Source organism: Vitis vinifera, chromosome 7 (assembly GCF_030704535.1).
Source record: "Vitis vinifera cultivar Pinot Noir 40024 chromosome 7, ASM3070453v1".
In the NCBI taxonomy this organism is placed as follows: domain Eukaryota; kingdom Viridiplantae; phylum Streptophyta; class Magnoliopsida; order Vitales; family Vitaceae; genus Vitis; species Vitis vinifera.
Genome location: NC_081811.1, coordinates 28,047,145 through 28,068,951, shown reverse-complemented (window position 1 = coordinate 28,068,951; position 21,807 = coordinate 28,047,145). Strand labels below are relative to the sequence as shown.

General features: G+C 37.8%; 2 protein-coding genes across 7 annotated transcripts; one reads left to right on the top strand and one right to left on the bottom strand.

The window, feature by feature from the left end:
- Positions 1-6,681: 6,681 nt before the first annotated feature.
- On the top strand, positions 6,682-11,044 carry LOC100243935 (alanine--glyoxylate aminotransferase 2 homolog 1, mitochondrial). The gene is made up of 9 exons (XM_002276530.5): positions 6,682-7,012; positions 7,694-7,924; positions 8,407-8,577; positions 9,090-9,233; positions 9,338-9,517; positions 9,715-9,940; positions 10,315-10,428; positions 10,509-10,595; positions 10,784-11,044. The coding sequence occupies exons 1-9, from the start codon at positions 6,791-6,793 to the stop codon at positions 10,825-10,827; spliced, it is 1,419 nt and encodes a 472-aa protein (XP_002276566.1). The 5' UTR covers positions 6,682-6,790; the 3' UTR covers positions 10,828-11,044.
- Positions 11,045-12,181: 1,137 nt separating this feature from the next.
- LOC100249156 (transcription factor TGA1) lies at positions 12,182-20,186 on the bottom strand. Of its 6 annotated transcripts, none has more exons than XM_019221072.2 (9): positions 19,671-20,186; positions 17,786-17,954; positions 17,611-17,685; positions 16,767-16,826; positions 16,608-16,685; positions 16,452-16,515; positions 14,965-15,257; positions 13,519-13,731; positions 12,182-12,770 (listed from the first exon to the last, which is right to left on the bottom strand). In XM_019221072.2, the coding sequence occupies exons 2-9, from the start codon at positions 17,942-17,944 to the stop codon at positions 12,618-12,620; spliced, it is 1,095 nt and encodes a 364-aa protein (XP_019076617.1). In that variant the 5' UTR covers positions 17,945-17,954; positions 19,671-20,186; the 3' UTR covers positions 12,182-12,617. The 6 variants fall into 6 exon arrangements, with proteins under 6 accessions (XP_019076617.1, XP_019076616.1, XP_010652848.1 ...); XM_019221071.2 differs by having other exon boundaries at positions 13,519-13,746; positions 17,786-18,029; positions 19,671-19,856; XM_010654546.3 differs by having other exon boundaries at positions 13,519-13,746; positions 17,786-17,949; positions 19,671-19,856.
- Between the last annotated feature and the right edge of the window lie 1,621 nt (positions 20,187-21,807).

The following is a 21,807-nucleotide window of genomic DNA, read 5'->3' as shown; positions in this document are numbered from 1 at the left end:
CGCTTGGTTTGCTTCAATGGAGTTGCAAGTGGAATTTTCTGCGACAGAGGGATTGGCTTGTACATGGATAGGCAATAGAATGGCTTCTCTGATGGGGAGGGAAGCAGCTATACCGGCCAAGGCGTCAGCGCGCCCGTTGTCAGCTCGCTTAATTTTTTCAATTGTCCACTCGGTGAATTGCTGTAAGGTGCTTCTTACTTTGGCCAAGTATCGCGCCATGCGTGAGTCCTTAGCCTCATATTCTTTCTGGACATGCCTTACCACTAGTTGCGAGTCGCTGTAGATTCGGAGTTTGGAGACGGATAGCGCAAGAGCGAGGTCCAATCCGGACAGGATGGCCTCGTATTCTGCTTCATTGTTAGACGCGGAGAATCCCAGCCGGATGGCCTGCTCCAGATGTTCCCCAGTTGGGGACTGCAATAAGAGCCCAACTCCAGAGCCTGATGAGCGTGAGGCTCCGTCAACTCGTAGAGTCCACCACTCCTGTTCACCTGATTCGTGGTGCTGGTCGGGTCTTCGTGAATATTCGAGCACGAAGTCGGCCATTACTTGGCCTTTTTTGGATAATCTGGGTTGGAATTCGATTCCAAATTCGCTCAATTCGATGGCCCACTGTAGCATTCGCCCAGTTAAATCTGGCTTGTGTAGAATGCTACGAAGGGGCTGGTCGGTCAGTACAATCACTGGGTGAGCTTGAAAATAGGGGCGGAGCTTTTGAGCAGCACTTCGAAGAGCTAAGGCTGTTAGCTCCATTTTTGAATACCTGGTTTCTACATCTGCCAAAGCTCTGCTGACATAGTAGACAGGTTTCTGCTCCTTTGGCGAAGGGCAGCGGAATAGAACGGCGCTGATTGCCCATTCTGAGACAGCTAAATACATATATAGCTTCTCCTTTGGCATGGGGCTGCTCAAGATGGGCGGATGCATAAGACAGTGTTTAATTCTTTCCAACGCGTTTTGGCAATTGTCCGTCCATCCCTGCGTTCCAGCTTTTCGTATCGCTAAGAAGAAGGGTCGCAACTCGTCAGTGAAGCGGGCTATAAAACGTCCTAACGCAACGAGCTTGCCTGTGAGGCGTTGTAACTCCTTTTTGTTCCTGGGAGGAGGTGTCTCCATGACTGCTTTGACTTGATCCGGGCTGACTTCTATGCCTCTTTGGCTGACCATAAATCCCAGAAATTTGCCAGCACTCACGCCAAAGGCACATTTGGAAGGATTTAGCTTCATGTCATACTTTCGCAAGAGGTAAAATACTTCTTGTAAATGGAGGATATGCTGCTCTCGAGTTTTGCTTTTAACCACGATATCGTCAATGTATACCTCGACCGAGCGGCCTATCAGAGGTTTGAAGATTTTAGTCATCAATCTTTGATACGTGGCGCCAGCGTTTTTGAGTCCGAATGGCATGACTTTGTAGCAATAGAGGCCGTGTGGCGTTATGAATGCTGTTTTTTCTTCGTCATCCGGAGACATGGGAATTTGGTGATAGCCGGAGAAGGCATCCAAGAAAGAGAGCATCCCTTGCCCGGAAGTGGAATCCACAATTTGATCTATCCGCGGTAAGGGAAAACTGTCCTTTGGACATGCATTATTGAGATTGGTGTAATCAACACAGATTCGCCATTTGCCCTCTTTCTTTGGTACCACTACTACATTTGCCAACCAATCCGGATAATATACCTCTCTGATGAATCCGGCTTCCAACAATTTGTTAATTTCTTCTTGGATAACTCTTTGTCTATCCGGGTGAAATCGTCTAATCTTCTGTCGAATGGGTCTGGCTGCTGGAAAGACGTTAAGCTTGTGAGAGGCGATAGAGGGATGAATTCCCTTCATATCCGAATGTGTCCATGCGAAGATGTCATGGTTACTTCGAAGGATATTCTGTATGCTCTGGGTTTCTTCTTGTGTCATGAGGGAACTGATGTTTGTGAGGTGATCATTCTCTTCTGAGATTTGGATTGTTTGTAAGGGATCTGCTACCGGGGGATCCTTGTCCACCGGACCCAATAATTGCTATTGGTCGCGCGCAATGCTAGGTTCAGGGGGAGATGCATCTTCCTGGTTAGCGACTGCTTCACGTGCTATTTGGTAGCACTGGCGAGCGGCTAACTGGCTGCCATACAAGTCAGTTTGCCCTTCATTGGTGAGGAAACTCACCATTTGATGATATGTGGAGGGGATGGCTTTCATGTAGTGAAGCCATGTGCGTCCCAAGATGATATTGAAGGGTGACAATTCTTGCACCACCGAGAATTGCACGTTGAGAGTGACTGGTCCAGCTCGAACCGGCAGTATAATGTCTCCTAAGGATGTTGTTGATGATCCGTTGAATCCAGATAAGATTCGTCCGGGGTTTTCGAGACCTGCGAGACTGTGTCCCATATGGCCAATGACTGATGCTTGTACTAGATCGGCTGAACTGCCTGGATCAACCAAGATACGTCTTACATCAAAATCTCCTATTTCTAGAGAGAGGATGAGGGCGTCGCGATGTGGCTGTAGCGTCCGGGTGGGATCTACTGGTGGGAAAATGATTGTCCCATCTATGGGGCGAGGGCCCTCTCCAGTAAGACCCGGCCGGATGGAATTAATGCGCTCGCGTATTGACGCGGCCCGCAGCAATTTCTGCCTTTTACGCCTGGAATCGTATTCCTCGTCAGACGGGCCCCCATTGATATAGTTTATCACAGCCTTGGGGGCGACTGGGGCCCTCGGGGCCTCAGAGTTATGATGCTGAGATACGTCCCTTCCTCCAGTATCTGAGCGGAGGTACTGTTTTAAATGTCCTGCTTTGATGAGCCTTTCAACTAGATACTGGAGGGATCGACACGTCTCTGTTGTATGACCATGGTCTTTGTGGAAGGCGCATTTCTTGCTGCGGTCTCTTATGGATGGGTCCGTTTCGAGGGGTCTAGGCCACCTGAAGTCGGACAACCCTTGGATCATTGGGAGAAGTTTTTCGTATGATACGGATAGGGGTGTGGCGGGCGGCCTATTCGGACGACTCGGCCCGTCCTGTCTTCGGTCAACTGGTTTTGGACGGTCTGGAGGCTTGGCATGCCTGTCCGCATTATCTCTAGAAGCCCGTCCGGCAACCAAAACTTGTTGAGTGGCTGCACGCACGTCATCTTCGAGCATTGAATATTTGTTAGCACGTCTGAACAAATCGTCCATCGTTGTGGGAGGCTTTTTTGCCAGTGATTCAAAAAATGGAGTGCCCGGACAAATGCTTCTCTTGAAGATTTGTAGGACAGCATCCATGCTGCAAACCTCTATTTGGAGTACGGCTTGGCCAAATCGCTTCACAAATTCCCTCAAGGATTCGTTGTCTCTCATTTTTATGTTCTGGAGGGTGCTGATATTCTGCTTGTGTCGAGCAGAGCACAAGTACTGTCCCACGAATGCTTCAGAGAGGTCCCTGAAATTGTCAATAGAGTTAGGAGGTAGGCGATGAAACCATGAGAGGGCCTGCCCTTGAAGGCTGGCAGGGAATACTTTGCATAATAATGCATCGTTGCCAATATCGAGCGTCATAAGCTGTCGATAGTGCATGATGTGATCGAAGGGATCGTTGGTCCCATCGTATGTGGAAAACTTTGGTACGAGGAATCCTCTTGGGGGCTCGTAATGGGTGATATGAGAGCAAAAGGGCGTGGAGAGCATGTCATCCAGCCTTTTGCTGATGGAGCCAATGGGTGGCTCGTTTGGGAGGTTTCTCCCGGCTGGTCGTTCCGCTAGGTGTGAATGAACGTTCCGCATCGCTAGGGTGACCATGGGGTCACGATGCGGAGGTACGTTCTGCACCATGGGAGCGATCATAGGATCGGGGCGTGGCGCCCGGGTTGTGGCTGCTGGTGGCCTTGATCTCCCAGGCTCTTGTGGGCCTAGTCTTGCGCGCATAGAACTTGACAACTGTGATTTTCTATCACGCTGTCTTTTTGCTGAGAAATGAGTGGAATCTGAGCTTTCCTCACGGGGAGCTCGAGGCATGGGTGTGCGTGGCTCATGGGGCCTTGCGTTGTACGTTCCTGGGATAGCTCCTGTTGACCCAGGATATATTGATTCTGGCTCTGGCTTTGAGTTTGCCACCTGGCCTTTTGAGCGCTGACGACGAGGAGGTCCTGATGTTGAGGCTTGAATGCGTAACACAGCGTTTTCTTCCCTTAACCTCTCCGTCTCCTGGAGGAGAGCTTTTAGCTGTTTTTCGCTTGCCAACTGTCTTTTTTCGATGGCTTGACGCCATTCGTGATTATCTTCTTCCTCTCTACCAGATGATCGACTTTGGGAAGGTGTGGCCATCTTTGCCAGTGACTGAATCAAAATAAAAAGTAAAATTTTCCCACAGACGGCGCCAATGTTGTCGCCTCGCGTATCCGATGGTCCACGTTGCTGCTATATGGATGGACACGTGATTCTCAACACACAAGGGGTTCTTGATTCAGTGGTTGCACCTGCAAAAGGCATCCGGACAGGGTGTCCGGACGCACCCTCCGATGGTTTTATTAGCCATGGTGAGAAAGAGATATATAAATCAGTTGGCTTTTTTCTAGGTATCAAGAGGTTACCAGGAGATCCCTTTCTTCTTCGTGCGAAGGTATATATATCCAGCTTCAGGGGTACTGTTCCTCTCATTAATGGTGAGGAGATCTTTTCTGTTGTGATGATGACAATAGGTGTTAGTAGGAGCAATATCATCCTATGAATGGCTGTCAGAGACTATGGTAGGTGATGCGGCCGTCAGAGATCGTGGGAAGCGATTATGCAGAATGATCGTGGGAAGTGACTTGCTGTCACTTCCTCTTGTCTTCTCATTCTGCAGGTGATGGGATGTGGACCATGGCTGCTTGTTGTGGTTGCGTGTAAGACTCGCTTTACTTTAATTGACCATCCAGAAGATTTATATCCGGATGGCTCATGCTGACTATCCGGATGTGTTGTGGAGACTATCCGGATGTGTACGCTCTGCCATCGTCGTTTGCTCTTCCTTGGATAGGAGAAGATGAAACGTCGTTTGCCTTTCCTTGAGGCGGTCCGGATAGGATGTCTATACCATGCATATCCTTAGGGGAATCCGGATAATGATGGTCCGGCTGATAGGGGAATCCGGATAATGATGGTCCGGCTGATAACACGTGCCACGCGTCACTATGAGCCGCGTGCCACGTGTTTCCCAAGGGGAGGGGTCCCTACAACACTAGCATTGATCTTCAAAACTAAGGGCATATTTGATAACCATTTTTAAAAATGTTGGCATTAATCTTCAAAAATGAGGACATATTTATATATATAATATAAGAAAACTTGTTTAATAATTAAAAAATAGAAAGTAGTTTTCTATTTTTAAAAACAAAAAATAAGGTTCTTCCAATGACATCTTTTAATTTTTTTATTAATTTTTGAAGGATTGCTTTAGAAAATAATTAAAATAAGTATAAAGAATGATTAAAAATAAAGTAATCCATGTAAAATTTATTTTTAAAATATATAAAACAGGTCAAGAATTTTTTTAGGTTTTCAAAGAGATATTTTAGGTAAAAACCCATTTTTTAGAATTGTTTTCAAAAACACTTCCATTTATAACCTAAGTTTTTCAATGTTTTTCCTTTCTTACAAAAGGAAATATTAGGTATGAACAATAATTAAAAATAAAAAATTATATATAAAAGTTATTTTTAAAACATATTAAAAAAATATGCACAAACATTTTAGATTAAAAATTGTTTTGGAGAATTGTTTAGCCTAAATTTTTCAGTGTTTATATGTATTATTGATTCACTATCAAATTAATTATAAAGTATGTTTAATTTTTTTATATCTAAATGTATCGATAAAATTATATAAATTATACTTTTAGAAATAAATCCTCGATCAGCATAAATTTTTTATCTTTTATTAAATTTGAAAATTATCAAATTTTGAATAAAAATAAATCTCAAACCCTTCCACAATAATTTAATTCATCAAGGCTTGATATCGATTCTCTAATTAAAACAACTAGAAATTAAACACGTTCTAGGTTAAATTAATAATTTAATATATTATATAGTCTTAATTTTAGGATCAACAAGATTCTTTATGTGAATGTCATGACCCAATTCAACTTAATATATTCATTTATTATTACCAAATGATAAGATATTTTATTAAAGAAATTCCAAATTTCCTAATAATTAAATTTTTTTTAAATATTTACTTAAAATAAGTGTTAATACTATATTTTTAATAATTTATTATATTTGTATAATGATTTATACAAAATAAAAAATAATAATTAAAATATATTCTTAATTGATCCTTAAACAAAAAGGGAAACATGTTTTCATATTTTCTTTTATTTTTAAAAATAAAAATTTATTTTTGAAAAATAATATTGTCTATTTAAATAAATAAATAAAATTTGATGATAATTTTAGAAAATATTTTTAATCTTTTTAACACTAAAAAATATTTTATATTTGAAATACTTTTATGATAAGCATTCCACGAAATTAAATAGGTAACAATAAATAATTTAAGTTAATATAATATAATAGCAAATAATATTTATTTTTAAAATTAAATTATTACTTTACCGGTTTGCCCTGAGTCAGATACCAATAAAAGCCAATAAGTAAACTATTTTATTCAAATTAATTAATTTTTTTTTAAATCTCTGGAATGGGAATCTTGATGTGGGGACGGTGCCAGGTGGGGCTAAGATTAAGAAAAGTAAAGAATGCCACGTCAACAGGCGGCAAACTCCACTATCAATTGAATCCCGAGGAAGAAGAACTGCACACTCTCTTCAATGGCTTTTCGCAGAGCTCTCATCAGCACAGCCTTGAAAAGATCCAAATCGGATCTTCATCTTCATCGTCGATGGCTCAGCGGCGGCGCCGTCAGCGCTCCTCCGGTGCTGCCAGCCTTCGATCACCAGCCGAAGCCTTACACTGGTCCATTGGCCGATGAAGTTCTTCAGAAGCGCAAGAAATTTCTTGGCTCCTCCCTCTTCTACTACTATCAGAAGCCTGTGAGTACTTTCCTTTTTAGATATCTGTGCTTTGATTTTCTGTTTGTATTTGGATTGTTAGGTTTATGGCTATATTCTATTTTGAAGGGATGATTTTTGGCCATAAAAGCGTTGATTTTGGTGTTATAGTGATTTGGGATGTGAAGTTTTCATTTCTGATTTGTATGCTTTGGTAAATGTGAGCGAGATATCAATTATCTGGTTGGAAAAAGCTTAGCTGTGATTTGGATACATTGAACAGTTTTTTCCCTTTCTTTGTTGTTGTTGCTGTTGTTTTTGTTTTTGTTTTTGTTTTTTTATTTTGTTTTAATTTAAAAGCTAAGAAAAATGTAGAACCAGAATCTGTGAGCATGACCATTGCCTCTTCGAGAAAGTCCCGGAAGATTAAATTGGCTGCTTTATTTATGTCTTATACTAATTAATAAAATTTCAAGGAATCAAAATTATTAGCCAATTTTCTAGTTTTTGCCGCAAACTCCCTCATTTTCAATGGAGCATTATAAGGCAAACCGAGGAGATCTCTAGAATTGTCGATATCAGCAGCTGTAATATTTTTCCTCAGATATTCTCTAGCAATTTCTATCATAAACTAATATATGAACAGACTTGATGTACTCAGTACACCTAATAAATATCATCCCAACATTGCATACATGTTCTAACTTTTCATTATGTACACAGGTCAATGTTGTTGAAGGGAAGATGCAGTATTTGTTTGATGAGAATGGCAAGCGCTATCTTGATGCCTTTGCTGGAATAGTTACTGTGTCATGTGGGCATTGCCATCCCGAGATTTTGAATGCTATTATAGAGCAAAGTAAGCTACTCCAACATGCTACAACCATATACCTGCACCATGCAATAGCAGATTTTGCAGAGGCATTAGCATCAAAAATGCCTGGAAACCTAAAGGTCCATTCTCTAAATTCTTTTTTGATAGGAAAGAAAGGTCCATTCTCTAGATTCTAGTTCCTCATATAATAGGTGCACCTAAGTTGTGATACTTATGGGAGGCAGTGTGCAAATAATTTGAGCCCTTAACTTTGAGATGTTGGAAAAGAGGTAGTGTGCAAATAATTTGAGCCCCTAACTTTGAGATGTTTGAAAGTGATGCTGATGATATAAAGCACTACTATAATTAGATTAGAAAATGTGGTTGTGAAGTGAAGACACTCTTTCTTTACCACTAGCCCTTAGGTGAACCTTATTTTAGATTTATTATTCAAATTAATTACTCTCCAATGCTTTGCTGTTCTTGACTCATTTCTTGAATCTATCTGGAGACTACTGCATTATGGGATGACATCGAAAAATTCCTGGTTTGTTGAATATAAATCTCTGGCAAAAATTTCCATGAGGATATCTGGTGACTTTAACTCATTGTCAAAATGCAGGTTGTGTATTTTGTGAACTCTGGATCAGAAGCCAATGAATTAGCAATGCTGATGGCACGACTATATAGTGGTAATCTTGGTATGATTTCCTTAAGAAATGCATATCATGGTGGAAGTTCTGGTACAATTGGACTCACTGCTCTGAACACGTGGAAGTACTCAATACCAGAGGTTTGTTTGACCACTAGTGGTGCAAATGATTCATGCTTGTTCACTTCTTTTGGCTCACAAAATTTGCTGCCAATTTAATTGTTGATGAAGAGGCACAACATTTACTCAAGGAATCTAAACACTTGAAATGCAAAAAACAAGTGACAAAAATCTACTCAAAAATTCAAGGAGAGGATTTCTTTACCACAGTTCTAAAATGGGAACATTGAGATACAAACAAACACAGTGACGGAGCCAAGAAATGAGTTGAAGGTTGGGGGGTGGTGCGCGCAAAAAAAAAAGAAGTTATTATATATCAAGGAGCTCATATATAATCCATTTGAGAAAGGGTTCAAATCCCCTTGTATGTGAGCCACCCACCCCACTGCACATAACCACCACTGAACAAACATGTTGCTGATTTTTCATTCTGTACTATTTATATTATCATCATAAACTTCTCTTTTATTATACAAATAAAACATGTCAACCATGCTGACTTGTCTTCCCTATATTATAATGGAACTTTGCAGGGCGAAATTCATCATGTTGTTAATCCAGATCCATATCGTGGGATCTTTGGTTCTGATGCCAGTTCTTATGCCAGAGATCTAAAGGATCACATTGACTATGGTACCTCAGGAAAAGTTGCTGGTTTTATTTCTGAAACCATTCAGGTTCATGTTAATTACTCTTTTTGAGGTGTAAATACATTGTTTCTTACTACATGATTGGAACATTATGGATTCCATTTCAAAATTCTCATTTTGGAAAACTTTAGGGAGTGGGAGGAGCAGTGGAATTAGCCCCTGGATACTTGAAACTGGTTTATGACATCGTCCGCAAGGCTGGGGGTGTTTGTATTGCTGACGAAGTGCAAACTGGCTTTGGTCGCACAGGAAGCCATTACTGGGGTTTTGAGACACAGGGCGTCATACCTGATATAGTTACTATGGCAAAGGTTTCTCTAGTCATCCTTATAGTCTTTTATGGTTTTTACCCATCCTGGGTGGCATTGATAGTAAAATTCTATATTGCATTTCTTTCTTGGTAACTTGTTTTCTAGATGCATTACAACTTTCATTTCAGTTTATTATTTCATGTCTTGTAAAATATTGCTCAACCATTCCACTGAATTTCAGAAATAACATTTATCAGGGCATTGGCAATGGTTTACCATTAGGAGCAGTGGTGACAACACCAGAAATAGCAGATGTATTGGCTCAGAAAATTCAATTTAACACTTTCGGTGGGAACCCTGTATGTTCTGCTGGTGGACTTGCAGTGCTCAGAGTTCTGGACAAGGAGAAGCGTCAAGAGCATTGTGCTGATGTTGGTTCACACTTGATTGAACGTTTGAGAGCTCTTCAGCAGAAACATGACAGTAAGTTTCTCTTGAACTAGTGATCCCCGAAGAAATTTCCATTTTCCCCTTTCTGGATTCTTGTCCTTAGTTTTAAGTTTTTAGTATCGACTGGTTACAGGCAGACAGCACCTCACTGATTGAAAATCTCCGAGGACTAATGGATGCCAAATCTTACTGCTGATAATGGCTCATAAATTTTCTTAAACCACTAACTGATTAATCAGTGACTTGCTTCCCTACCAGAAAAAAAGGTTTAGCTAAAATTCAGACTTTTAACTATGATTCTTCCTTCAAGTTCAAACCTTTGATTCTGCTTCTTCCTTTCTCTGAATTGAGCATTATGGCCAGTCATTTTCATGGTGTTCTTATATCTATTAAACCTTGTTTCTCAGTTATCGGAGACGTAAGAGGAAGGGGTCTAATGGTGGGGGTGGAACTTGTGACTGACAGAAAAGAGAAGACCCCTGCCAAAGCAGAAACTGCAGTTTTGTTTGAGAATCTTCGAGGTTTGCAACTCCACCATGATTAAGAAAAAATTAATTGTAATTTACCAACACACTACTTATTTATTAATTTTTAACTGTAGAGATCGGTATTCTTATCGGAAAGGGAGGACTACATGGAAATGTCTTCAGAATAAAGCCACCTATGTGTTTCACCAAAGATGATGCTGGTACTCTTTTCATCTTTCACTGCATTTGAAGAATCAAATCAAACCCCTCTTGATTTCAATCAACAACCATAAAATAACTATGAAAGATTCCAAAATCAAAGAAAAAACCCTGTGTTTTTCCCTCTGTGAAATCTACAGTCATACCTTCATTTTCCATTACAAAAATTTACTAGTTTCTGTATGTGCAGATTTCCTTGTTGATGCTTTGGATTACAGCATATCAAAATTGTGAGGATCAAATCTTCCAAGAGCTGGAGGTGAAGTCTTCAAGCCCTTTGGCACCTAACCCTACCAAGTGTCAAATTTCAAGAACACCATGTATCCAGACCCTTAAGCACAATGCCAAATAGAAACGGTAGCTCCTTTTGTGTCCAATTTAGATGGATAGAAATAAGTTGAAGTTATGAATTCTGAATAAATTTATTGATCTCCTGGAGGTTTATATGTTATCTAGATCTGGCCCATTTTCATTTCGCCTAAATTTTTGTTGCTCACAAATATGGCCTATGGGGTGCCTACAATGATTACTAAAGTGTGCATGGTTCAGTCCTTTCGGTTTTGCATATTTGTGATTGGTAACCTTCCAACCAATTTGATCTACGAGCATTCTGATTTACAATCAACCTGATTTACGAACACTCTTCTCATTCCAACCAGCTTGATCGTAGACCACCCTCTACCTATCAATGTAGACCCTGCCTGAAAATATGCTTCAAACACCTCTTTGATGTTTCAAAAAGAAAGAAATAGTAATCTTATAGGGTCTCACTGTTCGGATAACTTTCCTTTGAATCCTACTGCATAGGCAAGATCTCATCCTTCGATGAATCTTGGGACTCAGAAGAGTGCTCCCTATGACAGGAAATCAGGGAATTGATCCACAAGAAGAACCTTCTAACACTCTTTGCAATTGAAAATGTAGTTTCCTCCTTGTTCAATGTTGGTTTCTTTTACATGTGAAAAGGAGCTATTTATTTATTTTATTTTTTTGAACTTCTCCTCAAACTTCTCAGTACCTAACGTTTAGAACATATTACCATCGTTGGCCATGGCATCTCCGAAATTGTTGTTAAAAGTTGTTTTATTTTTATCCGTTTTCAAAAGCATTACCAAACAAGCTCAAAGGTATTTTCCGAAGTTGCTTTAGGCTATGTTTGGTTCCCGGAAAGTGCAAAGAAAAGAAAAAAAATGTTAAGGAAAATGATTTTCTCATGTTTGGTTGTCCTATGAAAAATATCAAAGAAAATCAAATATAATTAAAACTAATTAAAAACTTATGTATTTTTAAATTATTTAATCTTTATATTGATGAGTTAAAATAAATAAAATGATTTTGAAGTAACAAAAAAAATAATTTATCAACTTTTAATCTATTTTTTTATTTTCTTTCACTTTTTCTTTCCTTCTACTTTTCCTTTGTATTTTCTTTCCCTCGCATTTTCCCTCAAATTTTCCGGGAACCAAACATAGCCTTAATGTTCACTTTGGAAGATTAGGGAAACCTGGCACCATAGCTTTACACTCTGAAGTATTAGAAAAACAGAGAGAAACCTGAACTTGAAAGAAGGAAAACACCCATGGACATCTCCATCCAACCATGATCCAATGAAGATTTTATTGGCACTGGGTTGTTCCAGTATAGGTATCCCTTCATTTCCAAGGCATTTCATAGGAAAATACACAACCATCATACTACAAACACTGAAATACACAGAAACACCTGAAAGTTCATATGACAGGCTCCATCTATCCCCCCAAACATGAAGCCTATTCAACTAAATTACCTTGTGAAATAATACAATATACAAGCAGCCACCGAAAATTACTTATTGCCTCGTGATAAAATGGCTGTTCATATTTACAAATTCTCAATTTTTGGGGGCTGCTTGAAAAATGTCAGCAGCTTGGATGATGTCTATATATATGCTTGTGACAAACATTAACCACAGGCAGCCTGCTGAATGACTTATGCTGATGACTAACTCATTGAGGTTTTGACTGTGTGGAAATTCCCACTGAAGACTAGGCAGGCTCACGAGGACGGGTAGCCCAGAGTGAACTCAAGGCTCGAAGACGCTGGAAGTACTCCCCCAGGGCAAGCAGGCCCCGAGCTGCTTGACGGACTGTTAGGATGCGTACCATCTGCTGCAGAGTTTCCTGACGAAGATGGTCCGCCTGTTCAGAGACAAAGCATGTATACTTAGAAACTCAAGGTATAACTTCCTACAATAAGCTGAGTGCTGAAGGAACATATTTACAGAAACAGAAAGCAAAGAATCCACCTCTTGATAGCCTGAACTGCACCATGTTAAAATATTACTGGTGCGTACAGATGTTGAAGTGATTAATTTGTGGAACACAGGAGTTCTCACTAATTGACACTAATACATTGGCAATTTACTACAGAACCTTCTTATTTGAAAAAGAGGTTTTAAACAGAGAAAAGTTTGCACCAACAGGTCTAGCATCTGAACTTGAGTTTCCTAGATAGAAGTAAGTAATTTCGAATGATAATATATTTGTAATCCTCTAGGGTTTCATAGAGCTAATTCCAATTCTCTTTGGGCTACCAACTATCGTTGACCACAAAGACAGGGTTAATGAACCTAGCTTATGGATTAAGTTCTTATCCTGCACTTACAGACTTTTACCCTATTTTTTACTCCTCAATCCCCATCTTTTTAGGTGCATCTCAAGGAATCTAAGGTGCTCAATCTTTGAAAAGTTAACAAATGAATGATTCACCAGTTTAAACAGGGAGGGGAATCAGGGTGTGAAGGAAAAAGAGAAATCTGCTCCACTAGGTTCCTTGATGGAAACTAGTCATGAAAATTGGCTTTTCCATTCTTATGAGGATCTTAAGAAACGAGCTAAATGCATGATCTTGCAACTATAGTGATCAACTCCACATAAATTCTATTACCTGATTCACGAAGCTCACCACAGCTTCCAATTTCTCCAGAGCAGTAGCCAGTTGGGGGATGTAGCTTCCTTCGCCCAGTTGACCAGCTGCAACAGCCTCAGCCAGAATTTGTTGGAGTTTCTCCATTCCTTGTGTAAGAGCATCTTCGGCTTGTTGACAAGATTGTCGAAGGTTACAAACATCCAAAATTTGTTGGTCTGTTAACGGGTCCAGCTGTGGAACAAGAACCTGTAATCAACATAATTATGAAAATAGCATCATCTCATGATAGGTTGAAAGGAACTTAGACCAAAAATTCATTTGGAAATATGACCAAGAAAGTTATTTCAAATAAACCCAAACACAATTGGTATTCCCATTGTGTGTGTTTTTTTAAATAAAATGCTATTGAGGAAAAATTCCCGATGGTGTCAATACCAAGGGTGGTCATTAAGGAAAAAGATAATAATAGGATGCACCGAGTATTTAGTCCTCCAAGTCAAAAGATAGTTTTTTATTGCCCTCATGGTGCAAAAAAAAAAAGAAAAAGAAAAACCATTTATTGACGCAAATGTCTAATCATGAGGGGTGTTCAATCATTCCAAACCATATTTCAAACGAAGAAGAAATAGTAACAATGCTATGTGTAGCAGTTAGTCGTCATCCTGGTTCCTGATCTTATGAATCACAACTTACTACACCCAACCTCCCTTCACCCTCAGTCAAGAACACAAAATCTAGAAAAACCAGCTGTATCTAAGAAAAGTATTAAAGCACAAATATACAAACTTGCTTCTAGTTAACCCCCAAATGTAAGTTTAAACCAGCTTTATGGTTCTGATCTAATGCATACCGGAGGGGCAAAAATGCCCCAAAATTAGACTCTAGAGACAAGTAATGCAGATGAGTTTATCGATATATATGCACTATATGTTTGTGCAAGAATGATGGTGAATTATCTTTTAATAGGATAGAAAGAAATGATTTTACAGCAATTCCACTAGAAGCCTATTTTGCAGCATCACATAAGAAAATACAGTGGAGGTGTTTGTCTGTAATTAATTGATATTGGCACAGGCAATGGAGCAAGTGGGTAACATGTTGACATGTTCTGTATATCATAGACAATTAGTTGCTAGCTAGATTATGTTTATCATCAGGTATAAAGTGCTTGTAGAGAATACAGAAATATATAAGAACAAATGGAAATGAAGGGTAATGAATGAAAACAGCTTGGAATTTTTAAGTTGGTTCTGTATGTCAGGATAATTTTGTAATTCTGTGTAGGAGAGACTCAGGTCAAATTGTTTAGGATCCTATCAATGTTGGTAAGGACTGGGAGTCAAGGAATACACAATTGAAATTAGACTTGGATCCAATTGAATCTTCACCAAGTTGAACTGTTGACAGCCTATGCACAAAAAAACACACACAACTTTAAATTGTTTGAAATGAAGCATACAACACCTTTAGAAGCTCAGAAGGGCGAAACCCTCCAATCCATAAGAAAAATCGTTCAGCTGATGTTTTCCACATGCCAGACATCATGTAGAACACGTCAGCCTTTGCAGCATTAGCTTTCATGCGGAAAAGATTGAAATAGTGGTTCATGGCAGTCTCCACCAGTATCCGGAGCTCTACATCACTTATATGAGCATGCAAAGCAGTTCTCAGCTCACAGATCTGACTACTTTGTTCTTCTACCCAATGACCATACTCCATCTCAAATGCAGCAATTCCTGCAGAATTCTTAGTGTGGGCTAATTGCAGGACACGAGAATGCAAAAGAATAAAGAATGGACAGATTACAAGAAGCAAAAAGGTAACACAAAAAATAAAAACACTAATATCATATTTTGCAGTTGCACATCTAAGAATTATACTGCAGAAACTCAAAATGAATTATATGATGCTTATCAAAGGAAAGCTTTCCAATTCTATAGTTAATATATGCACGATGACAAGCGTATTGGTAGGAGAGGAAAGAAGTTCATGTATTGTTTCAAGAAATCAAACTTTGAACAGAAAATAGAAAGTGTATCCAGTAAGTAATGATTGAGACTAGTAGGTTTAGCTTTAAGAATACTACTATTAGAATCTGCATATGTTTCTAAGACATCAACAGCAATGTGCAATTTTTGTGCCACAGGATTAAAGTGCAGAATCAGCAACCATCACCTTGTGGATGTTGTATTTAGAAAACAATTTCATGTTTGAGTGAGTTATAAGATGATACTCATAGAGATTATTTATATTAGAAACTTAAGGAACTTATGAACAACCACTACCATGATTACAAACTTCTGACAACTACCACTATTGTTTTTGCCGTTTCCTGTTCTATTGTTCTCTAATAAGAATCAAAAAAGCCTACCAAATGGGAGAAAAGGTAAATCCTATTTTCAGAAACAAATTGTCAACAGATTGATGTTCAAGCATGTTCTTCAAGATGGTGAAAACTTTCCTTGTGTTCTTGGTTAGTTCTTTTACTCCTCTAGTTTTAAGAATTTGTCTTTGTACTAGCATTTATTTCTTTCTTAATAAAAATGACTTCTTAAAATAGAAATTCATATTAAACAAAAATCTCTAATTAACCTAATTATGGTTATGGGATTTAGAAAATATTTATCACTACAGGCTAGCAATGGAAAAATAGTCAGCTCAAATGACTGATAGAAGAAGAAGCTTCCAGGTACTCTCATCATTTAATAGCTTAATGCATGAAACTCAAAACACTGAAATCAACTATGCTGTATTTATCTTATATCCTTAGGATAGAATAAGAAATTATCAAGTTAAAGTCCTCTTCTTGGACCCCATAGCATGCTTTCCCATATTTGTCAACTACCAAACCCACCAGTGTCACAGAAGCAATATTAACTAGTCTCAGCAACATCTGGGAGTATAGAGATCAAAATTAATGATGATGACTGCCAGAATATTAACTAACAAACCTGAGTTTACAGCTCCAGAGAACCCTAGATGACCAGCATCTAACCCACCACCTATATACAATCCCTGCAGTTTGCATTCATTGCTTGATTAGACTTTTTTGTCCTTTTTGGAAAAAGAAAATAGAAATATAGAACACTGGAAAATATTTCCCAGACCTGTTGTCTAGCACGCTCGAGTTCTTGCTCTAATTGCATCAGTTTCACCCTACTAGATTCTAACTCCTGAACATAGGCCTACAACACAAAACTCTAATCAGAGTTCTGTAATAATAACAAACCATTTCATGTCATATGTTGCAATTTGTACTCCCCTACCTTTTTCCTCAGACGGCTTTTACGAGCAGCCTCACGGTTTTGTGCAAGACGTCTTTGTACCTGTAGATTAATATGTAAAGGAGTAAACCAAGGTCCTATACATTGACAATGAAGGAAACATCAAAAGTCGAAGAGAACTAGAAAGCATGGGGGCATATTTTTGGTAAAAATACTCAAAATGGAAAAAGGAAGTGTGACAAACTTTTTGGTCAAACTTCTGAATTTTAAGCATCAGTGCATAACTTAAATTGACCTACAAATATAAAATTGTATGCTGTTTGTAAAGATTCAAGCGCAATACCACTAGCATAAACATTACCAATGTGAAGCTCTAATACAAACTTGTTCTCCCCCACACTTTTAAACAGCTAGAGTTTCTTTTCTATGCTAATCTTACTACAAGTGATTACATTGTTACAGGCATGCTTAATGCATGCACTATCCCGCAACATTTGTCCATGGGCATGACCAAATAATGAAATTAAGACCAGGTTTTTGATGGCTTGCAACTAACTTCTTTATATATATATATATATGAAGATAATCATTTTGATAGGTGGAGTCAAACCTGGAATGTCCCCTATCCCCAACCCAAACCATGGCCACCTTAACCCGGCTTGCTACTAACTTCACCTTATCTCTGAGAACATACTCTTTTTTCCAAATCCCAAATATGTGTAAGAATGTCTTGATCATTCTTATACATGCTAATAAAATACTATGCCTTCTTCAAATTTCAAGAAGAAATATTGGCTACCCAAATCTAAAAAAAAGGATGACAGAACAAAAATTCGTATCATTTAAAGAGAAGAGAAATCAATACCCAGTGACCCAGTTTCTTTACCTTATCAACAGGCTTAGTAGCTTCTTGGTCATACTTATCAGAAGGTCCAGGTGTTCCATGTGAAGTGTCCTCTGACTAAAAAATTTCATCATAAAGCTGAGTTTTGCATGGTAATCGGAAGAAAATGGAGTCAACTACCAAGAAAAAAAGCAGACAAAACCTAAATAATTTTCACCTGATTGTCTAGTTTGGCTTCCAACTCTGCAATTGTGGATGCTGATGTATTTGGACAACCATTAGTTTTGAAGCTTTCTCCCCACGTGCTAATCTGGTGGAGTGGCTCGTATATGCCCATCCTTCTCGAGGTGACAAAGTGAGTGGATGAAGAGTTCATGCTCTCTAGACTGACAATGGAAGCAGCTCAATGAGTAAGCAGCAAGATCACTTCATCATGGTTATCAAAAAATGAAGATGGGAAGCTGGAGTTAAATCAACATAAGAGGCACATCAGAACTTGCAGCACAGAGACGATCACCTAATAGTAAGAATGAAAACGAATCGAGACACATGGAATAAGAAGAAAAACAAGTAGTGAAATTTAAATTAATACAACTAAAGCACAACACCATGTCATTTCTTGAGAAATTTTGACATATCCAGAGATGCCAACATTTTAAACCAATTAGAGAAGCAACTACTGACATGGTTTGATTCAGAACTTAGAATGACTTTAAATCAAAATCAAACGATAGAAAATTTCTATCAAGAATCAAATCACCATAAAGCAAATAGCTTTTATCGGGATGCAAAAGACCAAAAGTGAACCAAGGATGGATATGGCCCAAGTAACAATCCAGTAACAAGGATTGTCGTTGCCCAGATTTGAAGGAATAAAAAACACACCTGGACCTGTGCCTTAATCAGATTCATAGTAATAAAAAGTAATTTTTAAACCCTGGGTCGGAATCCATATAGATTATACCCGGAAAAAAATAAGGAAGGAGATGGAGGAGCATATTGCTACTTTTTAGACTTTGATGCAAAATTATTTTATTCATCACATCCTTGTCTAGATGTTTATAGAAGAAACCATTTTCTCATTCTTTGATAGAAAGCTCGATCATACCTCAAACCTTATATTGCTGTCGAGTTATATGGAGTATTAGTCAGTACAACTTCCTCAAATACTTTTAAAAACTTTCAAAACTCCCGTAGCCCAAAAAAAAGAAAAAAGAAAAAAAAGCACCATTTCAGGATTGAAGAGAGTTCAATAAACAAGAAAACCTTCTTCAACCTAGACTACTATGCAAATTGAAGTCCCCGCTTGGCAACAAGATTCTTCCAAAGGCACCACCTTGAAAGATCAAACAATACTTAAAAGAGCAAAATACCATCACCTCAAAGAAGAAGAAGTAGAAGAAGAAGGATCTATGAACCATATAGGATCCTTTCGAAATCATAGAATTCAAAACTACTTAAAAGCTTTTCGGTTCACCCACGGCAAGCATCAACAGAACAATAAGCCTTAGCTCTGCGGCAGACCACAAATTCAAAATTTCGAAAAGCCAAGAAACAGAGGAAACAAACTCATTTCCCCTGAAGCAAAAGACTTTCGTGGAATGGCTTTCTCCATAAATCAAAGTAACCGACTTTGAGGTTGGAAGAGAAAAACAATTCGCAAAATGAATAAAAAACAATCAAAAACCGAAGCTCATCACTGCCTAAGTTAACTTGCTCCAGTTACTCTCATCACCAAATCATTCTTCCAGATGCCGATAAACAAAACATAAATTCAATCACTTCCAAACAAGAAACAACCAGAAAACGCCCGTTTGGCTGCCAAGAAACCAGAGGAAAATCAAAGAAAAACAAACACATAAATAAATAAATAAAAACTCTTGGTTTTCAATGTTAATCAGCTCAATTAAGCCTTACACCATTACGCTAAGTTAACCGACGTTTTTGTTTTGTTAGGAACTAAACAGTAGGGAGCAAAAATAAAAATAAAAAGAAGAAACAAAACCGTGAAACTTCGAAATCTATTCCTTTCCATCAGCCTTCTCGGCAATCAAACAGACCTCCAAGTCAAGAAAAACACTAAGAGAAAAAACAAATCGAACCTCCAAACTCAGTTGAAGAACTTTCCTGCGAAGTTTCCTGCAGTCCAAACACACCAAAACCTCAGGGAAACTCCTCGAGACAGTTCCGAAACCCTAAGAGCCATTCAAGAATCGAATGAGAGAAGACGACAGTTTAAAACAATCTCAAGTTTTTGTTGCGATTAATTAAAATATATTATTACAATATTTTACTATTATTATTGTATTGTGTGTTATCGTTTGCTACAGTCAAGGATTATACGAGGGTCGTCGTCATGTTTCCACTACCGCTAATGTGCGCACCAGGTCATTTCTACAGTACGCCACCCATTCTCTTAACCTGCGCATCCTCTACTAGGATTTCGGCGCTTCAGCATGACGCCGACTAACGAAGGGGACTCTGGGCAGGAGAATTTCAGTTCTCTGGCGTCGGACGGCGGAGAGGGCGGAGAGGGCTGAGAGGGGAGGGGAGGGGAGCGGCGGCGTCGGTCCTGGTAAGAATGTGATGCGAACGCGCGTGAGAAGAGCGTGAATCGTTTGGCACGTGGATACGGGGCTTTGAATTTTTGTTTGGTTCTGAGAGTGGCGGTTCATAATAACGGCTATTGGATTCAACTGGGAGCCATTTGGAATTTTGAGATTTTTAAGGGCATGATGGCAAATCATGTGCCCTAATTTTTCCTTCAATTGAATGATTACCCAATAAAATTGTGGTGAATTTTTAAATTTGCAACAAACTTTAAAAATATACGTAGAGGGAAAAAATAATAATATTAGGTATAAAATTATTCCAAAAAATCTACCATTTTCTATAAAGAAAAGTGTTGGAGCAATTTAATTTTGTAATATTTTCCAAATAAATAATTTTTTATTTTAATAAATAAAAAAATTATTCTAGAATATATTACAAATGAAAAAATAATTATTGCTTATAAATTTTTTTCTATGGTAGTTAATTTTTTGTCATCAAATTAATAAATTGGCCTAATAATTTGGATAGAGATGATGTCACACTTGTATGTTAATTTTGTCATTAATTTTTCCAAATAATAAACAGCCTCCCTACACATTGGCCTTTCAAATCATAGAGACAAGAGTGACCCTATCCCGACCATTTTTTTCAATAATTATATCATAGCATACTTAGCTACCTAACCACCCCATCTTATATTATAATTTGAATAATTAATGTAAGTGTCGGTGTGTTTGCTAGCAAATAACCCTAAATAAAAAAAAATATAAACATTCGAATAAATATAAATAATATAATAATTATATACAAATTTAAATAGTCTCGTAATACATTGATAAATAGAACGGGAAAAATTATCAATCACGAAAAAATGTAATCAATATAAAATAATAAAAATACGGTCATGCGTACAAAGAAAATGTATTTAAAGGTATCGAACATTAAATTTCAATAATGACTTAAATTATATATTAAAATTCAACGGTTGATATTAAGTGGGGTGACTTAGGATAAATATTAAGTTTTAGTCATTTGTTTTAAATTGGTAAGTCAAAGGAGATGATACAACTTTTGATTTTTACAATAATAAGTTTATTGAATGATTCTCATTAGACAACATGCCCCAATCATTTTGATTTATGTGTGACATTGTAGGATGTGATAGGTGATCCAATGCTATGGAGTGGAAGGCACTGTAAAAGAGCTGTTCAAATTCTAACCGTAGTCTAACTTGTTTTGCCAATGTGCCTCATAATGAAATTGAAGAATTTAAAATTAAATTATCTTTTTTTTTTATAGTGGCACAAATTGGGTTTTTGATTATTTTAATTTTATATTTGAAAATTTTCAATAAGATGTCATGATAACTTAAAATTGTATTCATTATCCACCCGTTTTAGATTTATGAGTTAACTTTATTCATTTTTCTTTTTAGGTTTTTAATTTAAAATTTTAATAAATATTTTTATTATTCTAATAAGAAAATAGTAGCGATGGAAGAAATATTTGATGGAATTCAAAATCAATAGAGATTTAAGTGGTGTCTATTTTTTTATTGAATAGAAAAAATAAAATATTTTGATTTTTTCTATTTAATTAAAAGTAACTTGTTTACATCATTTAATATGTTACTTTTAGTTGATCAGAAAAAATCAAATATTTTAACTTTTTCCATTAAGTCAAAAA

Excerpts from the sequence above, each read along its gene's own strand:
- LOC100249156 (XM_019221071.2), bottom strand. The coding sequence starts at position 17,944 with ATGAACTCTTCATCCACTCACTTTGTCACCTCGAGAAGGATGGGCATA. Across the intron at positions 15,258-16,451 it reads CTCTGGAGCTGTAAACTCAG|CCCACACTAAGAATTCTGCA; the intron begins GTTTGTTAGTTA and ends TCCTGCAATTAG. Across the intron at positions 12,771-13,518 it reads TGGTGAGCTTCGTGAATCAG|GCGGACCATCTTCGTCAGGA; the intron begins GTAATAGAATTT and ends GTCTCTGAACAG.
- LOC100243935 (XM_002276530.5), top strand. The coding sequence starts at position 6,791 with ATGGCTTTTCGCAGAGCTCTCATCAGCACAGCCTTGAAAAGATCCAAA. Across the intron at positions 8,578-9,089 it reads GGAAGTACTCAATACCAGAG|GGCGAAATTCATCATGTTGT; the intron begins GTTTGTTTGACC and ends GGAACTTTGCAG. Across the intron at positions 10,429-10,508 it reads TTTGTTTGAGAATCTTCGAG|AGATCGGTATTCTTATCGGA; the intron begins GTTTGCAACTCC and ends TTTTAACTGTAG.